The sequence below is a fragment of the Oncorhynchus clarkii genome, chromosome 5 (genome assembly GCF_045791955.1).
Source record: "Oncorhynchus clarkii lewisi isolate Uvic-CL-2024 chromosome 5, UVic_Ocla_1.0, whole genome shotgun sequence".
In the NCBI taxonomy this organism is placed as follows: Eukaryota; Metazoa; Chordata; class Actinopteri; order Salmoniformes; family Salmonidae; genus Oncorhynchus; species Oncorhynchus clarkii.
This window is the reverse complement of record NC_092151.1, coordinates 35,420,384-35,443,922: the sequence shown is the minus strand read 5'-3', so window position 1 is coordinate 35,443,922 and position 23,539 is coordinate 35,420,384. Positions and strand designations below refer to the sequence as shown.

The following is a 23,539-nucleotide window of genomic DNA, read 5'->3' as shown; positions in this document are numbered from 1 at the left end:
CTAACACCTGGATATGTTTATTTTTGAACCATTCCATTGTAGATTTTGCTTTATGTTTTGGATCATTGTCTTGTTGGAAGACAAATCTCCGTCCCAGTCTCAGGTCTTTTGCAGACTCCATCAGGTTTTCTTCCAGAATGGTCCTGTATTTGGCTCCATCCATCTTCCCATCAATTTTAACCATCTTCCCTGTCCCTGCTGAAGAAAAGCAGGCCCAAACCATGATGCTGCCACCACCATGTTTGACAGTGGGGATGGTGTGTTCAGGGTGATGAGCTGTGTTGCTTTTACGCCAAACATAACGTTTTGCATTGTTGCCAAAAAGTTCAATTTTGGTTTCATCTGACCAGAGCACCTTCTTCCACATGTTTGGTGTGTCTCCCAGGTGGCTTGTGGCAAACTTTAAACAACACTTTTTATGGATATCTTTAAGAAATGGCTTTCTTCTTGCCACTCTTCCATAAAGGCCAGATTTGTGCAATATACGACTGATTGTTGTCCTATGGACAGAGTCTCCCACCTCAGCTGTAGATCTCTGCAGTTCATCCAGAGTGATCATGGGCCTCTTGGCTGCATCTCTGATCAGTCTTCTCCTTGTATGAGCTGAAAGTTTAGAGGGATGGCCAGGTCTTGGTAGATTTGCAGTGGTCTGATACTCCTTCCATTTCAATATTATCGCTTGCACAGTGCTCCTTGGGATGTTTAAAGCTTGGGAAATCTTTTTGTATCCAAATCCGGCTTTAAACTTCTTCACAACAGTATCTCGGACCTGCCTGGTGTGTTCCTTGTTCTTCATGATGCTCTCTGTGCTTTTAACGGACCTCTGAGACTATCACAGTGCAGGTGCATTTATACGGAGACTTGATTACACACAGGTGGATTGTATTTATCATCATTAGTCATTTAGGTCAACATTGGATCATTCAGAGATCCTCACTGAACTTCTGGAGAGAGTTTGCTGCACTGAAAGTAAAGGGGCTGAATAATTTTGCACGCCCAATTTTTCAGTTTTTGATTTGTTAAAAAAGTTTGAAATATCCAATAAATGTCGTTCCACTTCATGATTGTGTCCCACTTGTTGTTGATTCTTCACAAAAAAATACAGTTTTATATCTTTATGTTTGAAGCCTGAAATGTGGCAAAAGGTCGCAAAGTTCAAGGGGGCCGAATACTTTCGCAAGGCACTGTACCTGCTGGAGCCATTGCTACTTGTGGGTGCTGCTATGGTGACCAGTGAGCTGAGATAAAGCTACTATGAAAATATAGTTTACCAAGCTACCAATTAATTCACACTGGAAGAAGTTAACATTAACAGTGTTGGGGAGTACGAGTAGTGAACTATGTAGTTCAACTTGTAATTAAACAAAAATTTGCTGTAGCTTGGTGATAGTTGAACTAAATTCGATTCTTGGTAGAGTTAATTACTTTTTTGCTCTAGTTAACTACTGGAACTACATACTACTTTTTAGCAAAAATAAAATATGGGTGATGTAGGCAATAATTTCCTTTCTTTTTCAGCATCAAGACTTGCCTCGTTCTCACTTGAAACATTAGCTGTGTTCGAATACTCATACTAACCACAATATTTGTGACGTGAATTGAGTATATAGTATGCTTATTGGTCATAGTATGGATATAGTTAGTATGCCAAAAGTTCTCATATGTCGTACTAAATTCCCCAAAATACGAAGTACACACGCAGAGGACACTATTTCCGTACTTTGAGGGCCCATAATGCAATTCTTCCGATAATGGGCGTGGCTTCACAACGTTTTCAGATTTGAAGAAAATGGCGGAAAATATGCAACCGAAGTCTGATGAGAGCGAATACAAATTCATTGAACTAACTAATGACAAATGTTAAGAAAATGTTGAGCAATGTAATAAAGTAATGACTTTTCAAATAAGTTACACGTTATGTTGGCTGACAATTTGTAGCTACGCTAACCTTACGAACTGAATAGCATTACAGCAATATGTACCGGTATGTTAGCTAACCTAACGTTAGTTAGATACTAATGCATCGAACTTGTCAGGCAGTATATTAACTATCTGCTAACTAACCAACATTTATTGACTTGGTTATTCACATCATTCATAGCTAAGTGGTATAGTCGTTGTGCGTTTCAATGGACATTGTTAATTCTGGCTATCTACTCCGATTTCAGAGCACTCTCACGTAAGGTTGAATATGGTCGGTGTCAGTAAACCTATGGGGAAAAAAACAATTAATTGTTGCCAGCAGCACAGTTAGAGTCACCACAGCTCTGCTATGGTGAGAAATGCTCAGAGTGAGGTGTTCTTTCATTTGTGTCTGGAAGTAACTAGCCAACGTTAACCAGTTAGCTTGGGTTCTTAACTGCCGTTGAAAGCTCGGATCAACCTTACTCCTCGGCCAGAACGTCCAGTGTGCTCTTAACGCTCAGACAGCAAAACGCTCTGAATTTGCAATCTGACAACGTTCTGGATTTACCAATGCCCAGTGTAGTATTATCTAAAATAAGGACGCACGACAACGAGGTTCTAGCTCCAGCATGTTTACTAACCTAACCCTCGCATGTCATACATTGGTAAGGATACCCACAAGGGACATCCTACTACATCTTCCCCTCTCCCATGAACAAGAACTCAACATGCATAACCACTGAAGCACAACTGAAATGTAATTTGGAAACCAGTATTATTCTCTAACATGCTCCTTCACATCCTGAAACAGTATGAACATTAACTTAGGTACAGTCTCTTTTTGCTGGGTATGGTCCCCAACAGTATGTTTTCTCTTCACGTAACATAGTCTTTCAGCCACTCTGGTGGCTTCACATCCCTTTTTGGGTGTGCTTGTGGCTCTGTGAGCATTCTCTCTCCTTCACCCTATTTTCGTGTATTTTCTGTGGCCTCAGTCTGTGGCTGGAAGATCTCTGAGGTGTGTTTTGTTCCTTCCTACCTTTTCTGAGCCTGTGTCCACCACATAGGAGCGTGGGGCATCTGCTTTCCTCAGCACTATTGCTGGTGTCTTTGAGTTTGTAATCCACACACACACGTTGACCTTCAGTCAGCTCTGGCCTCTCCGTAGCACGGTGTCTCCGATTAAAGTCTAAAGTTTGTTTCAGCCGTTTGTCCCTCTCAGCGAAGGCCTTCAGGGTTTAAGCTGAGCCGGCGAGACAGGCAATGGGGAACACAGCCTCCTGCCCATCAGGAGCTCGGTAGGCGACGGCCCATGATGCAGTGGTGCAACTCTGTAAGCTAACAAAGCCCTGTATGGATCCTTGTTCATTTTCAGCAGTCCCTTTACTATTTTCACAGCTCTCTCTGCCTCACCATTACTCTGTGCATGGTAGGGGCTACTGTTCACATGTGTGAAGTCCTATTCTGCGGCAAAAGCAGAAAAGGAGCTTGCAGAGAACTGGGGAGTGTTATCTGTAACCAGGACCTCAGCGATCCCTTGCCTGGAATTTATTTTACTTTAATCCATTGATAACGCCAGCTGATGTGTTTATGGGTGTCTTTGCTATTTCAATGCATCTTGAATATTAATCTACCACTAGCAGATGTGTCATTTATCTAATAGAACATATCTGCCCCTACCTTTTGTCATGGCCGTTTTGGCAGCTCCGTTGCCATCATTGGTTCCGGATGACAAGGTTGACATTTTGTACAGACCTCACACTGGGCCACCAGCTTGGCAATCTGAGTACAAGCCACCACACCAACTGTTGAGCCCTCAGTCTGCATTTGGTTATGCCCATGTGTCCCTCATGCACTCTGTCTAGCATTTCTGGTTGTAGAGTCTCTGGGATAACTCTCCGTTGTCCTTTCATGAGAAGGTCTCCATTACAGTGGAAGTCACTTTGGTGCACCCAATAGGGCTTCAGCAGCGGAGGCAGTTCCTCCTGCCTGGGCCATCCCTTTTTGCACTGCTGCACTATCTGTCGGCAGATGGGGTCTCGTTGTTGCTCTTCTGCAATCTGCTGCAGTTTGGTCTGAGATGCAGGTAAGCTGTCCCTTACTGCATTAATGGACACCTGTACCTCACCCTCTAGACATTGCTCCTCCTCTGATAATGGACATTTAATTGGGGCCCTGGAGAGTGCATCTGCTGTGATCAGTGCCTTCCCTGGCATATACACCATCTTGTAGGTGAACCTCAGTAATCTGAGGTGGAAGCGCAGAACTCTGGGAGGCAAGTCGCACAGTGCTTTTGTCCCTAACAGAGCCAACAGTGGTTTGTGGTCAGTCTCTGCTGTAAACTGCAGGCCAATAAGGTATTGGCTGAGCCTTTCACATGCCCATGTGATAGCCAACGCCTCCTTCTCCACTTGTGCATAGCTTTGCTCTGTGTCGGATAAGCTTTGGGAGATGTATGCTATTGGACGCCACTCCATGTTGTCCTGCATCTGTATGAGGACCGCCCCTAGCCCAAAGGATGATGCATCTGCTGATACCTTTGTCTTAGCCTGGGGACGATACTGGGCCAGCACTCTCTGATCCTTATGTCCCCAGTGGCTTTTGGAACCACTACCATCCCTGCACACCAGTCAGTGGGACTCTCTATTTTAGACACTGCCCCAATTTCTTCCATCCTCCCCAACTCTTCCTTTACTCTGGCCAATAAAGGGATAGGCACACGGCAGGGGGTAGTAAGGGCATAGGGAACAGCATCCTCTTTCAGGCGGATTTTGTAGTCACCTTCTATCCTTCCTAGACCAGAAAACACTTTGGGGAATTTATTTTTGAAAACCTCACCTGGGTCCTCCAGTTTGCTCACTCTCTCAATGAGTTGCAATGCTTCAATTGTTGGCAGCCCCAGCAACGGTCTGGCCAGAGAGTCAATGACGAAGACAGGCTGCATGGCACTTTTGTCTTTACTCTCCAGTTTAATCACCAACTGCCCTGCCACTGGTGATATCTTATTATTGGGCCCGTACAGTTTTTTGTTTGCAGAGAGCAAAGGGCCATCTCTACTATATCTATACAGCCTAGTTGGGATAGCTGTCACTGCTGCCCCAGTGTCTAGTTTAAATGACACAACCTCCCCATTGAGTGTAATGTCTGAATACAAGCCAGCATTGTTTTCCCTTACTTCTCCCAGAATGCTGCTGTCCTGCTGTACCTCCTCTGAGACCTCATGAATTTGCTTTAATTGACAGACAGCTGAAAAGTGTCCTCTCCTGTGACATTTCCTGCATTCCGCATCCTTTGCTGGGCAATCTTTCCATCTGTGGAAAGGGGATTTCCCACATTTGCGACAAACACTTGAACTAGCTACTGGTGCTGTCTGTGATTGTTTTCTCCATGTCTGTCTCTGTTCTGTGTTGCCCTCTGTTTTTTTTTTTAGCTCAGTATGAAAATGTATTTATTTCCTCACTCTCTTCGCTCTGCAAAGAGCTGCTGTCTTTTTACTGTCTCACTCTGCCTAACCTGGTTTACAGCTTTAGACAAGGTAAGCTGGGAATCCAATTGTAACTTTTCCGAAAGTTATATATATTTCTTATTCCCACTACAATCTGATCTCGGATCAGACTGACAATGTTCTGCTAGTTTGTGAACAGCTGTAAATAAAACTGTAGGTGGTTTCACTGTGCTCCTGTTTGTGCATGTTAAACCTAGCTCTCAAATATAATGTTGTGTCTCCCTACAAAATGCGTTTCAAAACGGTCTTTAACGGCACTGTAGTTAAGTTTCTCTTCCTCAGTCAACATTAAAGCATTTTAATATATCCTCGGCTTCATCACCCATAGAGTAGATCAGTGTATTAACTTGAAATGCCAAATTTTTCACGTTTAAGCCTGATGCTACCCTGTACCTTTCAAAGCGCCTGATCCATTTCGGTCAGTTTTGAATGTCCATACAATCAAAAATCTCCGGGGGACCAGAGCCCGTTGAGTCGCAAACCCTGAAATCCCGACAGTTTCTTCCTCTTGCAACATGTTGGTTAGCAGTAACTTAATCCTTGCTCGTTAGCTAGCAAAATAATGATATGCGCTGTTTTACGTCCCTGCTTCGAAACAGCCTGAACGTATGATTTACTTGGTACGTCCTTCAAGTTTGTCATTATTAAAACCACTTCTGACACCATGTAGTATTATCTAAAATAAGGATGCACGACAACAAGGTTTTAGCTCCAGCATGTTTACTAACCTAACCCTCGCATGTCATACATAGGTACAGATACCCCAAGGGACATCATACTACACCCAGAGCACACCCGGAATCTTAAAATGTTTAGCCAGTCATTTGTTATGCTAACAAGCTAGCAAAAGCATCAACTTCTGTTAGACAGGCGAAGCTCTAGTACGCTCAACTGAAATGATACCGTTCGTTTACAGTATACTAAAATGAACTAATAGTATGTTAGGATGGGTATTCGAACACAGCCATTGTTTTGTGTAGTTTAGGGTTGGGACATCCCAATGATCACGGATAGCATAAACTCCTTTTCACCTTTTTTTGTATTTCACCTTCACCGCATAATTAAATCAGGATCCCAATTTAACTGCTAGTGGCTAATCAAAAGATTGACACCAACTACTACAAATGAAATAGAACCCCAATGATAAGTAACCAATCAAATTTGTGTTGTCCAGATAAGGCGGGTACTCTCAGGGGGGGGTGAACTCTATTGGTTAGTGCTTTCCGGGATAGAAACCCATTGGCGTGAACAAGCTCTTGATCCCTTGTCACTAGTTACCACATCCACAAAGTCAAAACGGTCTATATCTTAAAAATGTATGAAACAAAAATGAGCTTTTGGTCTTAATTTAGAATTAAACATAAGGTTAGCAGTGGTTAAGGTTAGGTTTTAAATCTGATTTTGAGAAATAAATTGTAGTAATAGGCGGGTTTTAGCCATGACAATGACTTTGTGGCTGTGGTAACTAGGGACAAATATCACGTCGACTGACTTCCATGTGTAAAAAAAACGTGATGCTGGTTATTGCACGGAGTTGAAAGTACGATTATATTGGTGAGCTAGCTAATAATTGAACCGAATGGACGACTATTAAAAACAATAGTGGTTTATACGACTATTCATAAACTGTACAAGTGCCTGCTGTGACTCAAATACCATCGGTTCAATGGTGGTACGTTAGTTGGTGCTTGTCTCGTGCTCTTGAATTCCGTAGCTTAGCTAACAAGCTAATGTCAAATACAGTTTGAGACCTGGTTTGATACTTTGTCATCTCTTAGGCCTTTAAGCTAACAATATAACCACCTAACGTTAGAGTAATCTGCATCTTTGGTAGTGTTTGCTTCCTATGTTATATAAATGATTCGTAGTTAATTTCCCATCAATACTGACAGCGTTACAATTGACATTGTTGGTAACAAATACACCACAGATATCGCGCGTGATAGGAAAGTTAACTAATAAGCGTGCACTTGCTTTAATTAACTGTCACTTCTAGTGGTCGAACTTACTCTTGCACAATCAGCAGAATGTTACAGTCTACACCACGGCAGCTTATAAATGTATGTGAAATCGGTGTATGTGCTGTTAGGGTTCAAAGCAGTAATACAGTGAGACAGGGGATTGGCAATGGCAAATCCGAAACCACGACATGGATTGGAAGACGCATGGGCCTGTTGTTATCATGGCTCCAGAGATCGGGGGTGGGCACCAGTAAAAAAGTGGCGTCTGACAATAAGAAGCAAGACTTGCTATCAATTTTTGCCAACCATTGTAGCTTTGTGACAGGCCAGAGGCTTCGACGCGCCTATCAGATTGGAGAGCTTTACGCAAACCTGTACTCAGAGCGAACTAGGTGGACCCTGGTAGGAAGCATATGGCGTCGACTCCAGAGCAAGCACGCTTCCACGGGGAAGCTTGTGGCTGCACTGGCGGGTGTCTTCCTGTGGGAGGACGAGAAGGTCCGAGATGAAGACCTACACAGGTAGAGAGAGACATGCTGTTACTTCCAACTCTAAATGAGAAACATGTAGCATGTAATTGTACACTGTTATTTGCCCAATTGTTTACATAATGCAGGCGTGGAATGTTAGGACTACTTTTACTTCAACCTTGTCCTGTAATGTGAAAGTAGACCGTATGCTTCGCATGTTGAGTGTTTAGAACCTGTATATACAGCAACACCAGTACATGTTGCTTGTTATGGTAAGAACTCTTAACTCTGCTCACTTCCAAAGGTGTGGACTAGAGCTCCAAGATTTGGAGTCAGTGAAGAATCTGAGTGCACCCTCAGAGAAGGCTGAAGGGCAGGTGGAGACAGGCTGGGAACTTGTCATGGAGAAGAATAATTTCAAAGTGTGGAGGCGGCCAATTGAGGGAAGCCACTTATGTGAATACAGAGGTAAGCCTGCATTGTCACAAATCTTTGACACCCAGAATATGCAGTAAACCTTTCCTTTGTGACTATATGGTGTGTCATCATTTCATCAACCCTTTGATGTAGATTTGCACTTTTCCATTTTCTCTTTTTGCCTTGCTCATTATCTACATGTCTGAGTTTAATCAAGGGCTGACCCCATTTAGTTGACTGGTCGATAGGCTGTTGGTTGTCCAAGATTTCTATAGTCGAGCAGTAGCAAAAAAGAATGGTGTACAAGACACCTGTCTGAGTGAACTGTTGAGGCCGTGGGGATGGCACTAGGGCAACAAAACAAATATCATTGTTGTCTTTGTTGTCTTATTTAAGTAAGGCATGCCTCGAGGGAGCCAGAGATCTAGATAACCAGAAGAAAAAATTAAAAAACTTAACCTGACCAAACTATTCTCCTCCTGCTGGCTTGTGCAGATTCTGAAATTACTCTCCTGAAGTTGCCGGTAATAGGCAAAACGAGGAGTCTGCAACCTTTCTCATGTGGAATGCCAATTTATCTTACCATTTCTACCGATCTGCATGCCAGTTATGGTTTTCATATGCACATTTTTGTGGAATGTAATTTATAATAACGTCTTCATATCTCAATCATTGTCATGTGGTTAATCAAAATTCTATCCAAATGGAGATGAAACATGTTACTAAAAAGTAACATATATATTGCCATTACCAACTGTTTTAAAATAGCCTACATAACGCCAAGAAATGAAAACATTGCAGGCTGCAGATAGAATATATCCTGATTTAAAAATAAATATCCTATAAATCACATTGGCTATGTGAAAGGTTGCATGACCTGTCTGCAACGAATTTGAAACATTGTATCAACTATTAACTTGGGTTCAGCAGAAGCTTGCACTAGTGAACTTCAACATTTTATAAAATATACTGTGCACTCAGTTTCCTGCACCAGTGAGCTCGGGACACACAGCTGTAGGCTATTTGCGCAAGGAATAAGAAGCAGTGTTTGACTTGGGCAGGCGCTCAGTACTAGAGGTCAACCGATTTAATCAGAATGGCCGATTAATTGGGGCCGATTTCAATCGGAAATCGGTATTTTTGGACACCGATTTGGCTTTTACATTTTTTATTTAATTATTATAATTTTTTTATTTTACACCTTTATTTAATCTTTATTTAACTAGGCAAGTCAGTTAAGAACACATTCTTATTTTCAATGATGGCCTAGGAACGGGGGGTTAACTGCCTCGTTCAGGGGCAGAACGACAGATTTTCACCTTGTCAGCTCGGGGATCCAATCTTGCAACCTTACAGTTAACTAGTCCAACGCTATAAACACCTGCCTCTCGTTGCACTCCACAAGGAGACTGCCTGTAACGTGAATGCAGTAAACCAAGGTAAGTTGCTAGCTAGCATTAAAATGATCTTATACAAAACAATCAATCATAATCACTAGTTAACTACACATGGTTGATGATATTACTAGTTTATCTAGCGTGTCCTGCGTTGCATATAATCTGACTGAGCATACAAGTATCTGACTGAGCGGTGGTAGGCATGCTCATAAGCATTCATTCAAACAGCACTTTTGTGTGTTTTGCCAGCAGCTCTTCGTTGTGCGTCAAACATTGCGCTGTTTATGACTTCAAGTCTATCAACTCCAGAGATGAGGCTGGTGTAACCGATGTGAAATGGCTAGCTAGTTAGCGGGGTGCGCGCTAATAGCGTTTCAAACGTCACTCGCTCTGAGACTTGGAGTGGTTGTTCCCCTTGCTCTGCATGGGTAACGATGCTTCGAGGGTGGCTGTTGTCATTGTGTTCCTGGTTCAAGCCCAGGGAGGAGCGAGGAGAGGGACGGAAGCTATACTGTTACACTGGCAATACTAAAGTGCCTATAAGAACATCCAATAGTCAAAGGTTAATGAAATACAAATGGTATAGAGGGAAATAGTCCTATAATTCCTATAACTACAACCTAAAACTTCTTACCTGGGAATATTGAAGACTCATGTTAAAAGGAACCACCAGCTTTCATATGTTCTGAGCTAAAAACTTAAACGTTAGCTTTCTTACATGGCACATATTGCACTTTTACTTTCTTCTCCAACACTTTGTTTTTGCAGTATTTAAACCAAATTGAACATGTTTCATTATTTATTTGAGGCTCACTTGATTTTATTGATGTATTATATTAAGTTAAAATAAGTGTTCATTCAGTATTGTTGTAATTGTCATTATTATAAATAAATAAAAATGACCGATTTTAATTGGTATCGACTTTTTTTGATCCTCCAATAATCAGTATCGGTATTGGCGTTTAAAAATCATAATCGGTCGACCTCTACTCAGTACTGGCACCTCAAATGTTCTACTGCTTGAGCTCCTGTTCCTCTTATAGAATATAAGAGCACTGATAAGAAGTAGTCAGGTAGGGAGATTTTATGACGTTTCCACTGAATCAGAGCATGACATTTTTTCCCCTTTCACTCTGAGTGGTTATCGAAAGGGAGACAGCCTGAAAGATTTTTCAAATACATTGAGGAACTATTGCAATTCTCTAATGTAAAAACAGACTTCATTTGCTTGCTGTTTGAAGTGAAGAAAACATTACTTTGTAGCCAAAGAAATTAACATTGTAGATGGGAAATTATAGGAATTAGCGGTAAATGTACTCCTGGTGATATGTAATGGGGAATTGATATACACAACAATTCACACAATGATGTTATGAAACAATTAATGTGCACAAATATGCGGCAGAGCGCATTCTGGAGAGAGAAGTGCATTGTGCATCTGGGCGCATGGTCAATGTGATGTCTGCATTGGTCATGAAGCATTTACGGTCATATGGGCTCAGCAGAAGGGCATTCATACTTATTGCTTGTTGTGGAGCAGTGTAGAGCTTTTGTCAAGGAAGTGATGTACCACCCAAAATTAGGGAGGTGCATGGTGATGTGGTACGGAGCTCGAGTTGGCCTCTGCATGCTTCTGGAGGTTCTGCAATGGCATCACACCCTCGATAAGGAGCCTCCTACCACATTTTCGTGAATTGGCTTTTAGGTGGATAATTTCACTGAGATGAGCGCATACATACAGTTGAAGTTGGAAGTTTACATACACCTTAGCCAAATAAATTTAAACTCAGTTTTTCACAATTCCTAGTAAAAATTCCCTGTCTTAGGTCAATTAGGATCACCACTTTATTTTAAGAATGTGAAATGTCAGAATAATAGTGGAGAGTGATTTATTTCAGCTTTTATTTCTTTCATCACATTCCCAGTGGGTCAGAAGTTTACATACACTCAATTAGTATTTGGTAGCATTGCCTTTAAATTTTTTAACGAGGGTCAAATGTTTCGGGTAGCCTTCCACAAGCTTCCCACAATGTTGGGTGAATTTTGGCCCAGTCCTCCTGCCAGAGCTGGTGTAACTGAGTCAGGTTTGTGGGCCTCCTTGCTCGCACATACTTTTACAGTTCTGTCCACAGATTTTCTATAGGATTAAGGTCAGGGCTTTGTGATGGCCACTCCAATACCTTGGCTTTGTTGTCCTTAAGCCATTTTGCCACAGCTTTGGAAGTATGCTTGGGGTCATTGTCCATTTGGAAGACCCATTTGCGACCAAGCTGTAACTTCCTTACTGATGTCTTGGGATGTTTCAATATATCCACATTTTCCTACCTCATGATGCCATCTATTTTGTGAAGTGCACCAGTCCCTCCTGCAGCAAAGCACACCCACAACATGATGCTGCCACCCCTGTGCTTCACGGTTGGGATGGTGTTCTTCGGTTTGCAAGCCTCCCCCTTTTTCCTTCAGAATGCTGAGGTAGCCATGCTGGTTAAGTGTGCCAAAAAAAATCACTGACCGTGTCACCAGCGAAGCACCATTACACCACCTCCATGCTTCACGGTGGGAACCACACATGCGGAGATCATCCGTTCACCTACTCTGCGTCTCACAAAAACATGTCAGTTGGAAGCAAAATTCTCAAATTTGGATACATTTTCATCGGTCTAATGTCCATTGCTCGTGTTTCTTGGCCCAAGCAAGTCTCTTCTTATTATTGGTGTCCTTTAGTAGTGGTTTCTTTGCAGCAATTTGACCATGAAAGCCTGATTCATTCAGTCTCCTCTGAACAGTTGATGTTAAGATGTTTGTTACTTGAACTCTGAAGCATTTATTTGGGCTGCAATTTATGAGGTGCAGTTAACTCTAATGAACTTATCCTTTGCAGCAGAGGTTATTCTGGGTCTTCCTTTCCTGTGGCGGTCCTCATGAGAGTCCTCATGAGAGTCAGTTTCAACATCGCGCTGATGGTTTTTGCATCTGCACTTGAAGACATTTTCAAAGTTCTTAATTTTCTGGATTGACTGACCTTCATGTCTTAAAGTAATGATGGATTGTTGTTTCTCTTTGCTTATTTGAGCTATTCTTGCCATAATATGGACTTTGTCTTTTACCAAATAGGGCTGTCTTCTGTAAACCACCCCTACCTTGCCACAACACAACTGATTGGCTCAAACGCATTAAGAAGGGAAGAAATTCCACAAATGTATTTTAACAAGGTACACCTGTTAATTGAAATGCATTCAATGTGACTACCTCATTAAGCGTCTGGGGGAAACCTGGCACCATCCCGAGACTAGTCAGGATCAAGACAAAGATGAACGGAGCAAAGTACAGAGAGATCCTTGATGAAACCTACAAAGGGGGCAAAGGTTCACATTCCAACAGGACAACGACCCTAAGCACACACCAAGACGATGCAGGAGTGGCTTCGGGACAAGTCACTGAGTGTCCTTGAGTGGCCCAGCCAGAGCCCAGACTTGAACCTGATCGAGAGACCTAAAAATAGATGTGCAGCGACACTCCCCATCCAACATGACAGAGCTTGAGAGGATATGCAGAGATGAATGGGACACACTCTTCAAATACAGGAGTGCCAAGCTTGTAGCGTCATACCCAAGAAGACTCAAGGCTGTAGTTGCTGCCAAGGTGCTTCAACAAAGTACTGAGTAAAGGGTCTGAATACTTATGTAAATGTGATATTTTGTATTTTTTTTCTACACTTGCAAAAATTTCAAAGCCTGTTTTTGCTTTGTCATTATTGGGTATTGTGTGTAGATTGATGAGGGTGGAAAAAACTACTTTAATCAATTTTAGAATAAGCCTGTAAAGTAACAAAATGTGGAAAAAGACAAGTGGTCTGAATACTTTCCGACTGCAGTGTAGTTGATTTGATTAAAACACGTAGGATGTGTCCTATAAAATACACATTTTAAGATTTCGACCAATCGATTGTATGAAATAACAGATTTCTCTTTTGTCGGACATCCCTGGTGTCATCATTAAGACACCTTTCCCTCATCTTTTCAGTTTGGGGTTCTTATAACGACGTCACCCCCCGACAGTTCTTCAATGTCCAGGTACTAAGCTAGTTTCCTTTATGCTAACTGTCTAAATTGCTAAATTCATTTAATGCAAAAAAAAAAAAAAACATTTGTGTGAAAGAGGAAACTTAGTGCTTTTAATGAACCCGTAGAGAAATGTATTCTGTAGAAAAATGGGTGGTGTCACCTGTACAAGTGACTTGTGTGTAGATTCAGCACCAGATTCCCTGTATGTTCATACGCTCCTCTTGCGTTTGAGTGTCTATGTCCATATTTAGCTCTTGTTGTCTATTTACCCAACTGCGCTTGGTGAAGTGTAAGGTTTTTGTTCAAGTATGTAGCTCTAGGTGTTGTATGTGCGTGCTATATTACGCCTCTGCTCCTCTCTTGTCTCATGCTCTGCCCTTTGCCCCAGTTGGACATGGAGTACAGGAAGACGTGGGATGCTCTAGTTCTCAAGCTGGAGGTGGTGGACCGGGATGTCAATACAGGCTCAGAGGTTGTGCACTGGGCCACACGTTTCCCTGTAAGTTTCCCCTGCCAACTCACACACTAGAAATGCAGAACTCGTGCTTATCATCAGTCATGCACTTATGATATGCCTCAGTGGTTTCTCTCTGATGTTACAAAGTAACACTTGTTGACTGTTGTGAGTGCTTCATGTTCTTGCCTTGCTCATGATGCTCTAATTTGATTATTACAGATACTTGCAAGCAGACAATTTTAATGCAAAAGAGAGCACTGAAACCAGTTTCACACAGATATGAGCTGGTGAAGGGTAGGCTACCAGGAGTTTTATGGTGCTTTCAAGACAACTGGGAGCTTTGAAAAATACGAGGTCAAATCATGACGTCAGTGATCTTTAGGTCAGAGCTCTACAAAGAGGCCCAAGTTTGCGATTTGGAATTCTGAGTTAGATGACCGTTCCCAGTTGTTTTGAACATGGCATTAATGCTCAGTTCCCACATATGCTGAGCACTTGTTGGCTGCTTTTCCTTCACTCTGCGGTCCAACTCATCCCAAACCATCTCAATTGGGTTGAGGTCGGATGATTGTGGAGGCCAGGTCATCTGATGCAACACTCTCCTTCTTGGTCAAATAGACCTCACACATCCTGGAGGTGGTTTGGGTCATTGTCCTGTTGAAAAACAAATGCTAGTCACACTAAACGCAAACCAGATGGGATGGCATGTCGCTGCATAAAAATCAGTGTCACCAGCAAAGTACCATCACACCATCACCTCCATGCTCCACGGTGGGAACTACACATGCGGAGGTCATTCGTTCACCTACTCTGCGTTTCACAAAGACATGGCGGTTTGATCCAAAAATCTCAAATTTGGACTCATCAGACCAAAGGACAGATTTCCACCGGTCTAATGTCCATTGTTCGTGTTTCTTGGCCCATCAAGTCTCTTCTTATTATTGGTGTCCTTTAGTAGTGGTTTCTTTGCAGCAATTTGACCATGAAATCCTGATTCATTGTCTCCTGTGAAGCATTATTTGGGCTGCAATTTCTGAGGTGCAGGTAACTCTAATGAACTTATCCTCTGCAGCAGATGTTATTCTGGGTCTTCCTTTCCTGTGGCGGTCCTCATGAGAGCCAGTTTCATCATAGCGCTTGATGGTTTTTGCGACTGCGCTTGAAGAAACTTTCAAAGGTCTTGAAATTTTCCGGAATGACTGACCTTCATGTCTTAAAGTAATGATGGACTGTCATTTCTCTTTGCTTATTTGAGCTGTTCTTGCTATAATATGGACTTAGCCCTATTTGGTTAGACCATCTTCTGTACACCACCTCTACTTTGTCACAACACAACTGCTTGGCTCAAATGCATTATGAAGGAAAGAAATTCCAAAAATGTACTATTAACAAGGCACACCTGTTAATTGAAATGCATTCCAGGTGACTGACTACCTCATGAAGCTGGTTGAGAGAATGCGAAGACTGTGCTAAGCTGTCGTCAAGGCAAAGAGTGGCTACTTTGAAGAATCTCAAATAGACAAATCGAAATGTATCTTATAACACTTTTTTGGTTGCTACATGATTCCATGTGTTATTTCATAGTTATATCTTCACTATTATTCTACAATGTAGGAAATTGTAAAAAAAAAAATAAAGAAAGAAAAACCTTTGAATGAGTAGTGTCCAAACTTTTGACTGGTACGGTGTACATTTTTTTTTCTCTCAGGATTTTGGAAATTCTCCTGCGAATGCATTTACATATCAGGCGACCCCACATGAGTCCTAGCTTTGGAACTGCTGCAGTATTGTATTTTATGAAGCAGAAGCAATGTTTCCTTGAATAAGGGCTGTGTCGTAGGTCAGATGGCAACATGTTGTATCCTACATTTTATATTTTATTTTTGATTTGTTGGATTATCTTCCCACAGTATCCCATGTACTCGAGGGACTATGTTTATGTGCGTCGCTACAATGTTGATGTGGAGAATAATCTGATGGTCCTGATCTCCAGGTGAGGGTTGACTTCATGTAAAATAGTTCTATTTAAATACACGTGAGGTAATTTTGTATCACTTTTTTTCCCCACTCAGATGCTTGGAATATTATTTTTTACTCTCCCTCTTCTCCCTTTCTCTACTTTTTTTGTGTCATTTAGAGCAGTTCAGCATCCTGGAGTCCCAGAAACTCAGGACTATGTCAGAGTCCACTCATACCAGTCCAAGATGGTCATTCGCCCTCACAAGTCCTTTGATGAGGTGAATAGAGAGGCCCTTGAAGACAAGACAACAGATAATCTTACCCTATAGTGACGTATGATTTTTGTTCTATGCTTATTGTGTGCATGTTAGATTACAGTATCTGACCTTGTCATGTCGTCCTGACCCACAGAATGGCTTTAACTACCTTCTGACCTACAGCGACGACCCTCAGACCGCCTTTCCCCGCTACTGTGTGAGCTGGATGGTGTCCAGTGGTGAGCCCTCATACTCCTGGTTTCTCTTCACTGAGCTTAATGATTATCCCCAAGTGTAAACTGGATGTAGTAATTGTTAGAATATCAAACAAAAGATATGGGATATTTACAGGAACAGCCCTCCTTATTCAAAAGGACAGCCATCTGTTCATTGTAAATGTAGGTACTGTCCGTACATAGTCAGATATTTCTCTGAAGCGACACAGCAGAAGTGCTTCACTGAATGGCAGTTGGGCACAAAAGGAACCATCAATTCCCAGTAATCTTTACATCAATTGCAGCCACTGACGATGCAAAACTATTATATTGCCCTAACTCAATGGGAGAGGTATGGTTTAATTTTTTTATATTTTTTAATATATTTTTTTAAATACGTTTTTCTAGCCTGCGGTAGCTGGGCTACAGTTATTGGCTGATTCTTCAGCATGACCCACAACTTGATCTGCTGGTATTGTAGCTCACTGCTTTGCTTCTTGGTCTGATTTACTTGTATCTGGATGGAGAGTCACCTTGGGTAGAGTATTCAATCAAACCCTTTTAAAATGAAAAAAGTAGGTAATTGAGGTCTGCAGTCTCCACTGCCATGAGTGTGGTTTGCCCTGTGGTTGTATGTTATCCTGGTCATCAGCTTTTGCCCTCCTTTCTCATAGGTATGCCTGACTTTCTGGAGAAACTGCATACTGCAGCCCTGAAGGCTAAGAACCTGGAGGTAGGGATCTATGATTATGCCAGCGCCGTGAAGTCCAACGACACCAAGCACCAGCCCAGCCAGGACCGGCTTGGGGACAAAACGCACCCTGGGCAGATCTACGCCTAAGGGACTTTTTTTTTTTTTTTTTTGCAGAGTTGGGGAGAGTAACCTGCATCTGCTCGCATACAACAACCTTCAAAACACAAGCTTTTGGACACAAGGGGTGATGGGATATCAAATGAAGCTGCAATATACATACATTGAAGATATGCCGTACTTGTGCTATACTGTTGCTATTTGAGTGGTTATAATGGTCACAGCCATATTGATAACATAATTGTCATGAGAAGCTTAAACAGTACCAACAAGAGCCTTTGAACCCTTTGGAGGAAAGACTTATCTTTTTCTGCCAGGAGAATTGCCATTGGAGCTTTCTGCCTTGAAACAATAGTGCTAGACAGCCAACATCCTGAGGGGAGAGGTGTCCATCATGCCTCCTTTTGTTAACTAGCTGCTACACCAACTAGCGAGACTGCACCAAAAATATTACCCCTATAGAGATGTTGCCAAAGCATTGTCTCTCACTCCATCCACCATGTCTACTAGTTTCTTCCAGCCACCTTGTTTGTGTTCCTTATTTGGTCATATCCGCACTGAAATAGCTCGCTGTGGAGGCTTAGCTACATGCATGCATGCATAGTTTGTTTATACAACCGAGAAAGGAGAACATTTATAAATAAAAACGCTGTGATACCAGGAACTCAAGGAACATGCTTTTTAGCTGAATTCCCTGGCACATTGAACTTCAACAGATGAGTGGATTTAAGGGATCTAGTGGTGTCTTTTTCACGCTATGAGATTAGTGATGTTTTTGTCTGCAGAACTGAGGTTTCTCACTTCTTTGTCTGTCACGCCTTGTCTGTTTTTTAAACTGCCAGGTCACCTCTAACAGCCTTCTGAAGATTACCAGTGTCTTCCTGTCCAAGGTGTCTTATGGCAACTGCAAAATCCTCTATGGGGCAAATGCTCTTGCTGGTTTTTGTTTTACAAGCATTGCAGTTCCCCTCCACTCGTCCATGTTTTATGCCCTGATCCAAAAATTCTATGAAAAATAAGCATGTGTTCCTGTGCCACCTAACTATCTGCTTTCCAATGGGATGGATATTTACATTATCCAGAGTGACTTACAGGAACAATGAGGGTTAAATGACTTGCTCAAGGTCACATGGACAGATGTTTTTCACCTAGTCTGCCCTGGGATTTGAACCAGCTACGTTTTGGTTACTGGTCCTACACTCTTAACTGCTAGGCTACCTGTTGCCCCCATGACTGTGACTGAATAACTGTACTTTGTCCTGAGTACAAAGTTCAAAGTAAAGGAACAGGCATTATTAAGACCGACTGCTTGATAGTTTGCACTACAGAGGAAGATGTTTGCTCAGCTGTTACTGTACCTTCACAGTGAACGTGGCCTTACTAATAGTAGTGCAACACTTTTTTTCTATTACTGATGAGCTTTGGAAGGCACGTGTTTAGTAACATCATGTGCCCTTTGCATCCTTGTGTGTGTATATGTCTAAAATATTTAATGTTTTTTTCCCGGTCTGATATATTACCTAGTTCCTTCTGGTGGACCAAGGGGCATGAATGTGTGCTCTGTGGGATAGATTAACACATGTGACTTTTCTATTTACAGCCTGACAATCTAGTACAATTTGAATTAACACCTGTTTCTGTGTGATTTTTTTTTTCTGTGTTGCTGATATTGGTTAAAATAGTGGGGGTTTTCAGTGAAAGTTTCATGAATTTATGGTTCCAGTATACGCGTGACTACAGTACATGCGTGACTACAGTACATGCGTGACTACAGTACATGCGTGACTGCAGTTCCATGAAACAGATTGTTGGTAGTTCACCATTACTCAGTTAGAAATGTAAAAGTGCATTAAAAACAGTGGTGGATAAATTACCAAATTGTCATACTTGAGTAAAAATACCTTAATAGAAAATGACTCGTGAAAGTCACCCAGTAAAATACTATTTGAGTAAAAGTATTTGGTTTTTAAATATACTTCAGTATCAAAAGTAAATGTAATTTCTTAAATATCAAACGTGAAAGAATTAATCATTTCAAATTCAATATATTAAGCAAACCAGGCGACACCATTTCTTGTTTTAATTTATAGCCAGGGGAACACTCCAACACTGACATTGTTTACAAAATAAGCATATGTTTAGTGAGTCAGCCAGATCAGAAGAAGTAGGATGACCTCTTGATAGGTGCTTGAATTGGACCATTGTCCTGTTCTGCTAAGCATTCCAAATGTAACAAGATCTTTTGGGTGTCAGGGAAAATATATGGGGTAAAAAGTACAATATGTTCTTTTAAGAATGTAGTGAAGTAAAAGTTGGAAAATATAAATAGTAAAGTACAGACCCCAAAGAACTACTTCAGTACTTTAAAGTATTTTTACTTAAGTACTTGACACCATTGATTTAAAGTTGCTATTGAACTATGGTAAGGGTCATTTTGTTTAATTCCTTGGCTCCCACAATGGCTGGAAGTCTATGGGTATCTACTAACATGCTATCAGATACCCATAGACTTCCAGTCATTGTGCTGATGCTAGTTAGCGTCAGCATTTGCTAGCAAACTAACTTCCTTCATACTGGACACATAAATTAAAATGGTATCCACAAGTTCATCTGGCTCTGGGGAAGTAGATAAATGGCCTTATTTCCAAAATCCCGAACCATCCCTTTAAAGTAACTTACTCTCATGAAGTCTGAAGATCGTTTGCCTACTCTTACCTTTGTGATAAACATGCTTGTTTTCTGTCTGGGGAAAAAACTGTTCAATTAGCAGTATATAACTGTTTGAAATGTTGTGAGAGGAAATGGCCTCTAATTGAGCTTTTTGTTTTGAGATGGTCAGTTGTAGAGCTACTGTATGCTGAGCATAAGAAACTTTGGTTTCCATATTGAAATACTACTGTATGCAATGTTTTGAGAATGTCCACCTTGTGATTGTAACACTTGTCTTTCTAGACAACTATGTCACCTCCCGTAGGCCACAGTGGTGTGTTATATAAACCAAATCTCTTTTTCAACATGCAGTTGAACACCTTGTGTATGATTTCCAGAAGTTGATTCCTTAGAAATTGTGTAAAAGAAATTGAGAAGAACAGGAAAATCTAGGCAACCAACTTATTTCCTGGTTTCAATGTTGAAATGGAGCAACAAATCAGATTCAATAAATCCATTTGAAGTATATTGTATTTTGCCTTAATCTTTGGCTACACTATAATAACTTTGATGAAAAAGCCTTTAGAAATGCTATATAATGTGTTAAATGCTTATTGAAATGCAATGCTTAAATGTTAACAAGTAATGAAATACTAATGTATTATAAAAAGGTTTTACAACATTATCTAGCTCGCATGCTTTAGCTAGTGCAGTGCCATTGTCTTCATCAGCTAACGAGTGGCGCAGCAGAGGTCTAAGGCCCTCAGCGGTCTAAGGCCCTGCATCTCAGTGCTAGAGGCGTCACTACAGACCCTGGTTCGATTTCAGGCTGTATCACAACTGGCCGTGATTGGGAGTCCCATAGGGCTGCGCACAATTGGCAGCGTCGTTAGGGTTTGGCCGGGGTTGGTTGTCATTGTAAATAAGAATTTGTTCTTAAATTTAACTAGTTAAATAAAAAATTTAAAAATCAGCATAACAATAATTTTACCTAGGAGTCATCTGTCAGTCGTGCTGTTTCTCCTGCAATGCTAAGCTGCTCCTTCCTGGATGTGTTTTATTTATTCCGCTCAACCTTCTTTTTGTAAGATGGGTGCCACGTACCCCCAGTGGCCAGATCTGTGCTAGCCCGATACCCTAGTCTTTTCAGGACACAAATGTACTTCTCTGCCAAAATGAACAATCGTTATGGACATTTAAATCTTAGCCGCCCGCCCCACTCTGACGTTCTCCTATGAAATGCCTAAACTCCTCTACAGTGTTATATGTAGACAACAGATGGCTGAAGCAGGTCCAGGATGTGAAACGGTACAAATGTCAAACCACACCATCCCCTGGAAATGTGCAGTGTGATCATGTATGGCATCCGTGACCTACTAAAGAGGGCACAGCCTGTATTCAAACGGCAACACGCATTCGGATCACCTTGGTTTACAAGATCATTTTTCCTGGACAAAGAAAGCAAGGTTTGTTTTTTATGGCATGATGGAGGAGATAAGTGGGTAAATAAAACATTCTCTGTCTGAGCGGGAACGTGGTCAGTTCTGTTTTACAGGGGGAAAGCCATTTCCTCATTGCTTCCATATATGAGGACATTGGATGTTTTACTTGTGCTTAGACTGAATCATCTGGTTGACAAACCCAGTTGATACAAATCATAAAGCATTTTATGATGCAAATTAACCATAAAAGTCTGAAGAACGTGTACCTTTGGATAAAACTTCTTTGAACATTAAAATCAGAGGCTGACAATGTTTTTGAGAGTTTATTCAAATTAGCGAATGTGATCTTAAGGTAATTCCTTTCACACCACCCAGAGACTGCATTAAATGCCCCCCATTGTGAATTCAGACCACAAAACTGGATAAAAAGAAAGCTGAGTATATGTGTGAAATCAGCCTACATGCCCATTATCTCTGGGATTGAAAACTTGTTGGCATAAGTAACATTGTGCCAAATGACATGATAAATTAATGTCTCAGCAGTATGGTTTACAGAGCCAATATGTCCACAGTCTTGAGTACTTTGATACCGTGAAGTCTGACGACCTGGTGGAGATTAAAGTGCCTTAGTCAAATGTGGAGACACTTGCGCTAATTGATTGTGGCCATAAATCTGCCACGCTGCAACCAGCTTGTAGGAAACCACAAAACTGCTTTATTCACAATAATTCAATAAGACTCTCTCCTTTTGTCCTGTCCAATCCCTGTCTATTTAACACTGACAAATTCATTTAAATTTCATAGATTCACACAGTCTTTTTGTTTAATTTATTTGAACCACAGAAACAACATACTTGTGAGAATATAAGGGGTAAAAATTGTCCTTCGAATCATCAAATCAAAAATGGCTTCAGATCTTACCCAATGGAAAATGTGCAGTTGTGACTTTTGACCTCACACTAGACTAGTACATCAATGGAGCCTAATTCTCCTCTTTAAAGTGTGTACTCGTTCACCCTCAACTATTAAAACGCATTGGATGGGTGTAAGAAATATTGTACTGAAAGTCCATCTACACACACTCCGGCTATACCAATCCAACCCCTTTAAGTCCTTGAGGAGGGGTGAACGTGGGCCCACCTCAGAGAAAAGTGGTGAGAATCCGAATTGGACAAAGCTCTGTTATAACTATGGATAAATATGTAGGATTTGTTTTACATCCAGTTAAGCATGTTGTGTGGAGAGTGCTCACAAGACTCCAAAGTGCTTGGCACCACCATGGACAGAAGAAGTACTGCATGGTTAGATCAAGCACAATGGGGTCCTGGGCAGAGATGTACAGCCATCTGAGGTCATGTGGGACCAGGTTCAGTCTGGTCAATTAAAGGTGGGATGGTAGAGCTAAAAAAGTAGAATCCTGTAAAAAGTACATTTTGATCACTTTGATAGAAAAATGCATGACTGGAGACAGTCAGTCCATCAAGAGTGAATATTGAAATCCGCTCTAAAATCATGAAAGGAACAATCCGCCACCAGAATATGCTATTTCTTGATGCTTTGGTCTTCCAACAACTCTGCTTGTGATCCGAGGACAACACCATAACTCTACAGCATTGATAGCCCAGGAGGAGAAGTGGTGGATGTCCATTGGCATCAGGGAGGGTTACTACAGACCTGGTGAGTGATGGACCCAAATGACACCGACTTACACACTATAGAAATAGGGGAAGTGTTCGTAATACAGTGTGGCTAGGGACATTAAGAAAATTACAAAAAAGGATTAGTCATAGGTCACACTCACTGCTGTGAAAGCGGGCACCGCCCTTCCTGCGCATAGACTGCGACAAACCCCGCCCTCCCGTCCTTCGTACCCCACCCCATCAGATACCTAAAAAACATACATTTTCACCGTTTAACTCAGATTTTTTTTTAAATCAACATAATATGAATCAAAACAGAACAACAGGAAGAGTTTGTTAATGAAACGACTACTACGTTATGGGGAATCAATGAAAACAAAGTTTGGTGGA

General features: G+C 41.4%; 1 protein-coding gene across 1 annotated transcript; it reads left to right on the top strand.

Annotated features, from left to right (window-relative positions):
• Positions 1 to 6,881: 6,881 nt before the first annotated feature.
• On the top strand, positions 6,882 to 20,600 carry LOC139408708 (stAR-related lipid transfer protein 7, mitochondrial-like). Its single transcript, XM_071152945.1, has 8 exons — positions 6,882 to 7,892; positions 8,146 to 8,309; positions 13,679 to 13,728; positions 14,108 to 14,218; positions 16,087 to 16,169; positions 16,314 to 16,413; positions 16,547 to 16,631; positions 17,282 to 20,600. Exons 1-8 carry the CDS (start codon positions 7,438 to 7,440, stop codon positions 17,446 to 17,448), a joined length of 1,215 nt encoding a protein of 404 aa, XP_071009046.1. The 5' UTR covers positions 6,882 to 7,437; the 3' UTR covers positions 17,449 to 20,600.
• The last annotated feature ends 2,939 nt before the right edge of the window (positions 20,601 to 23,539 follow it).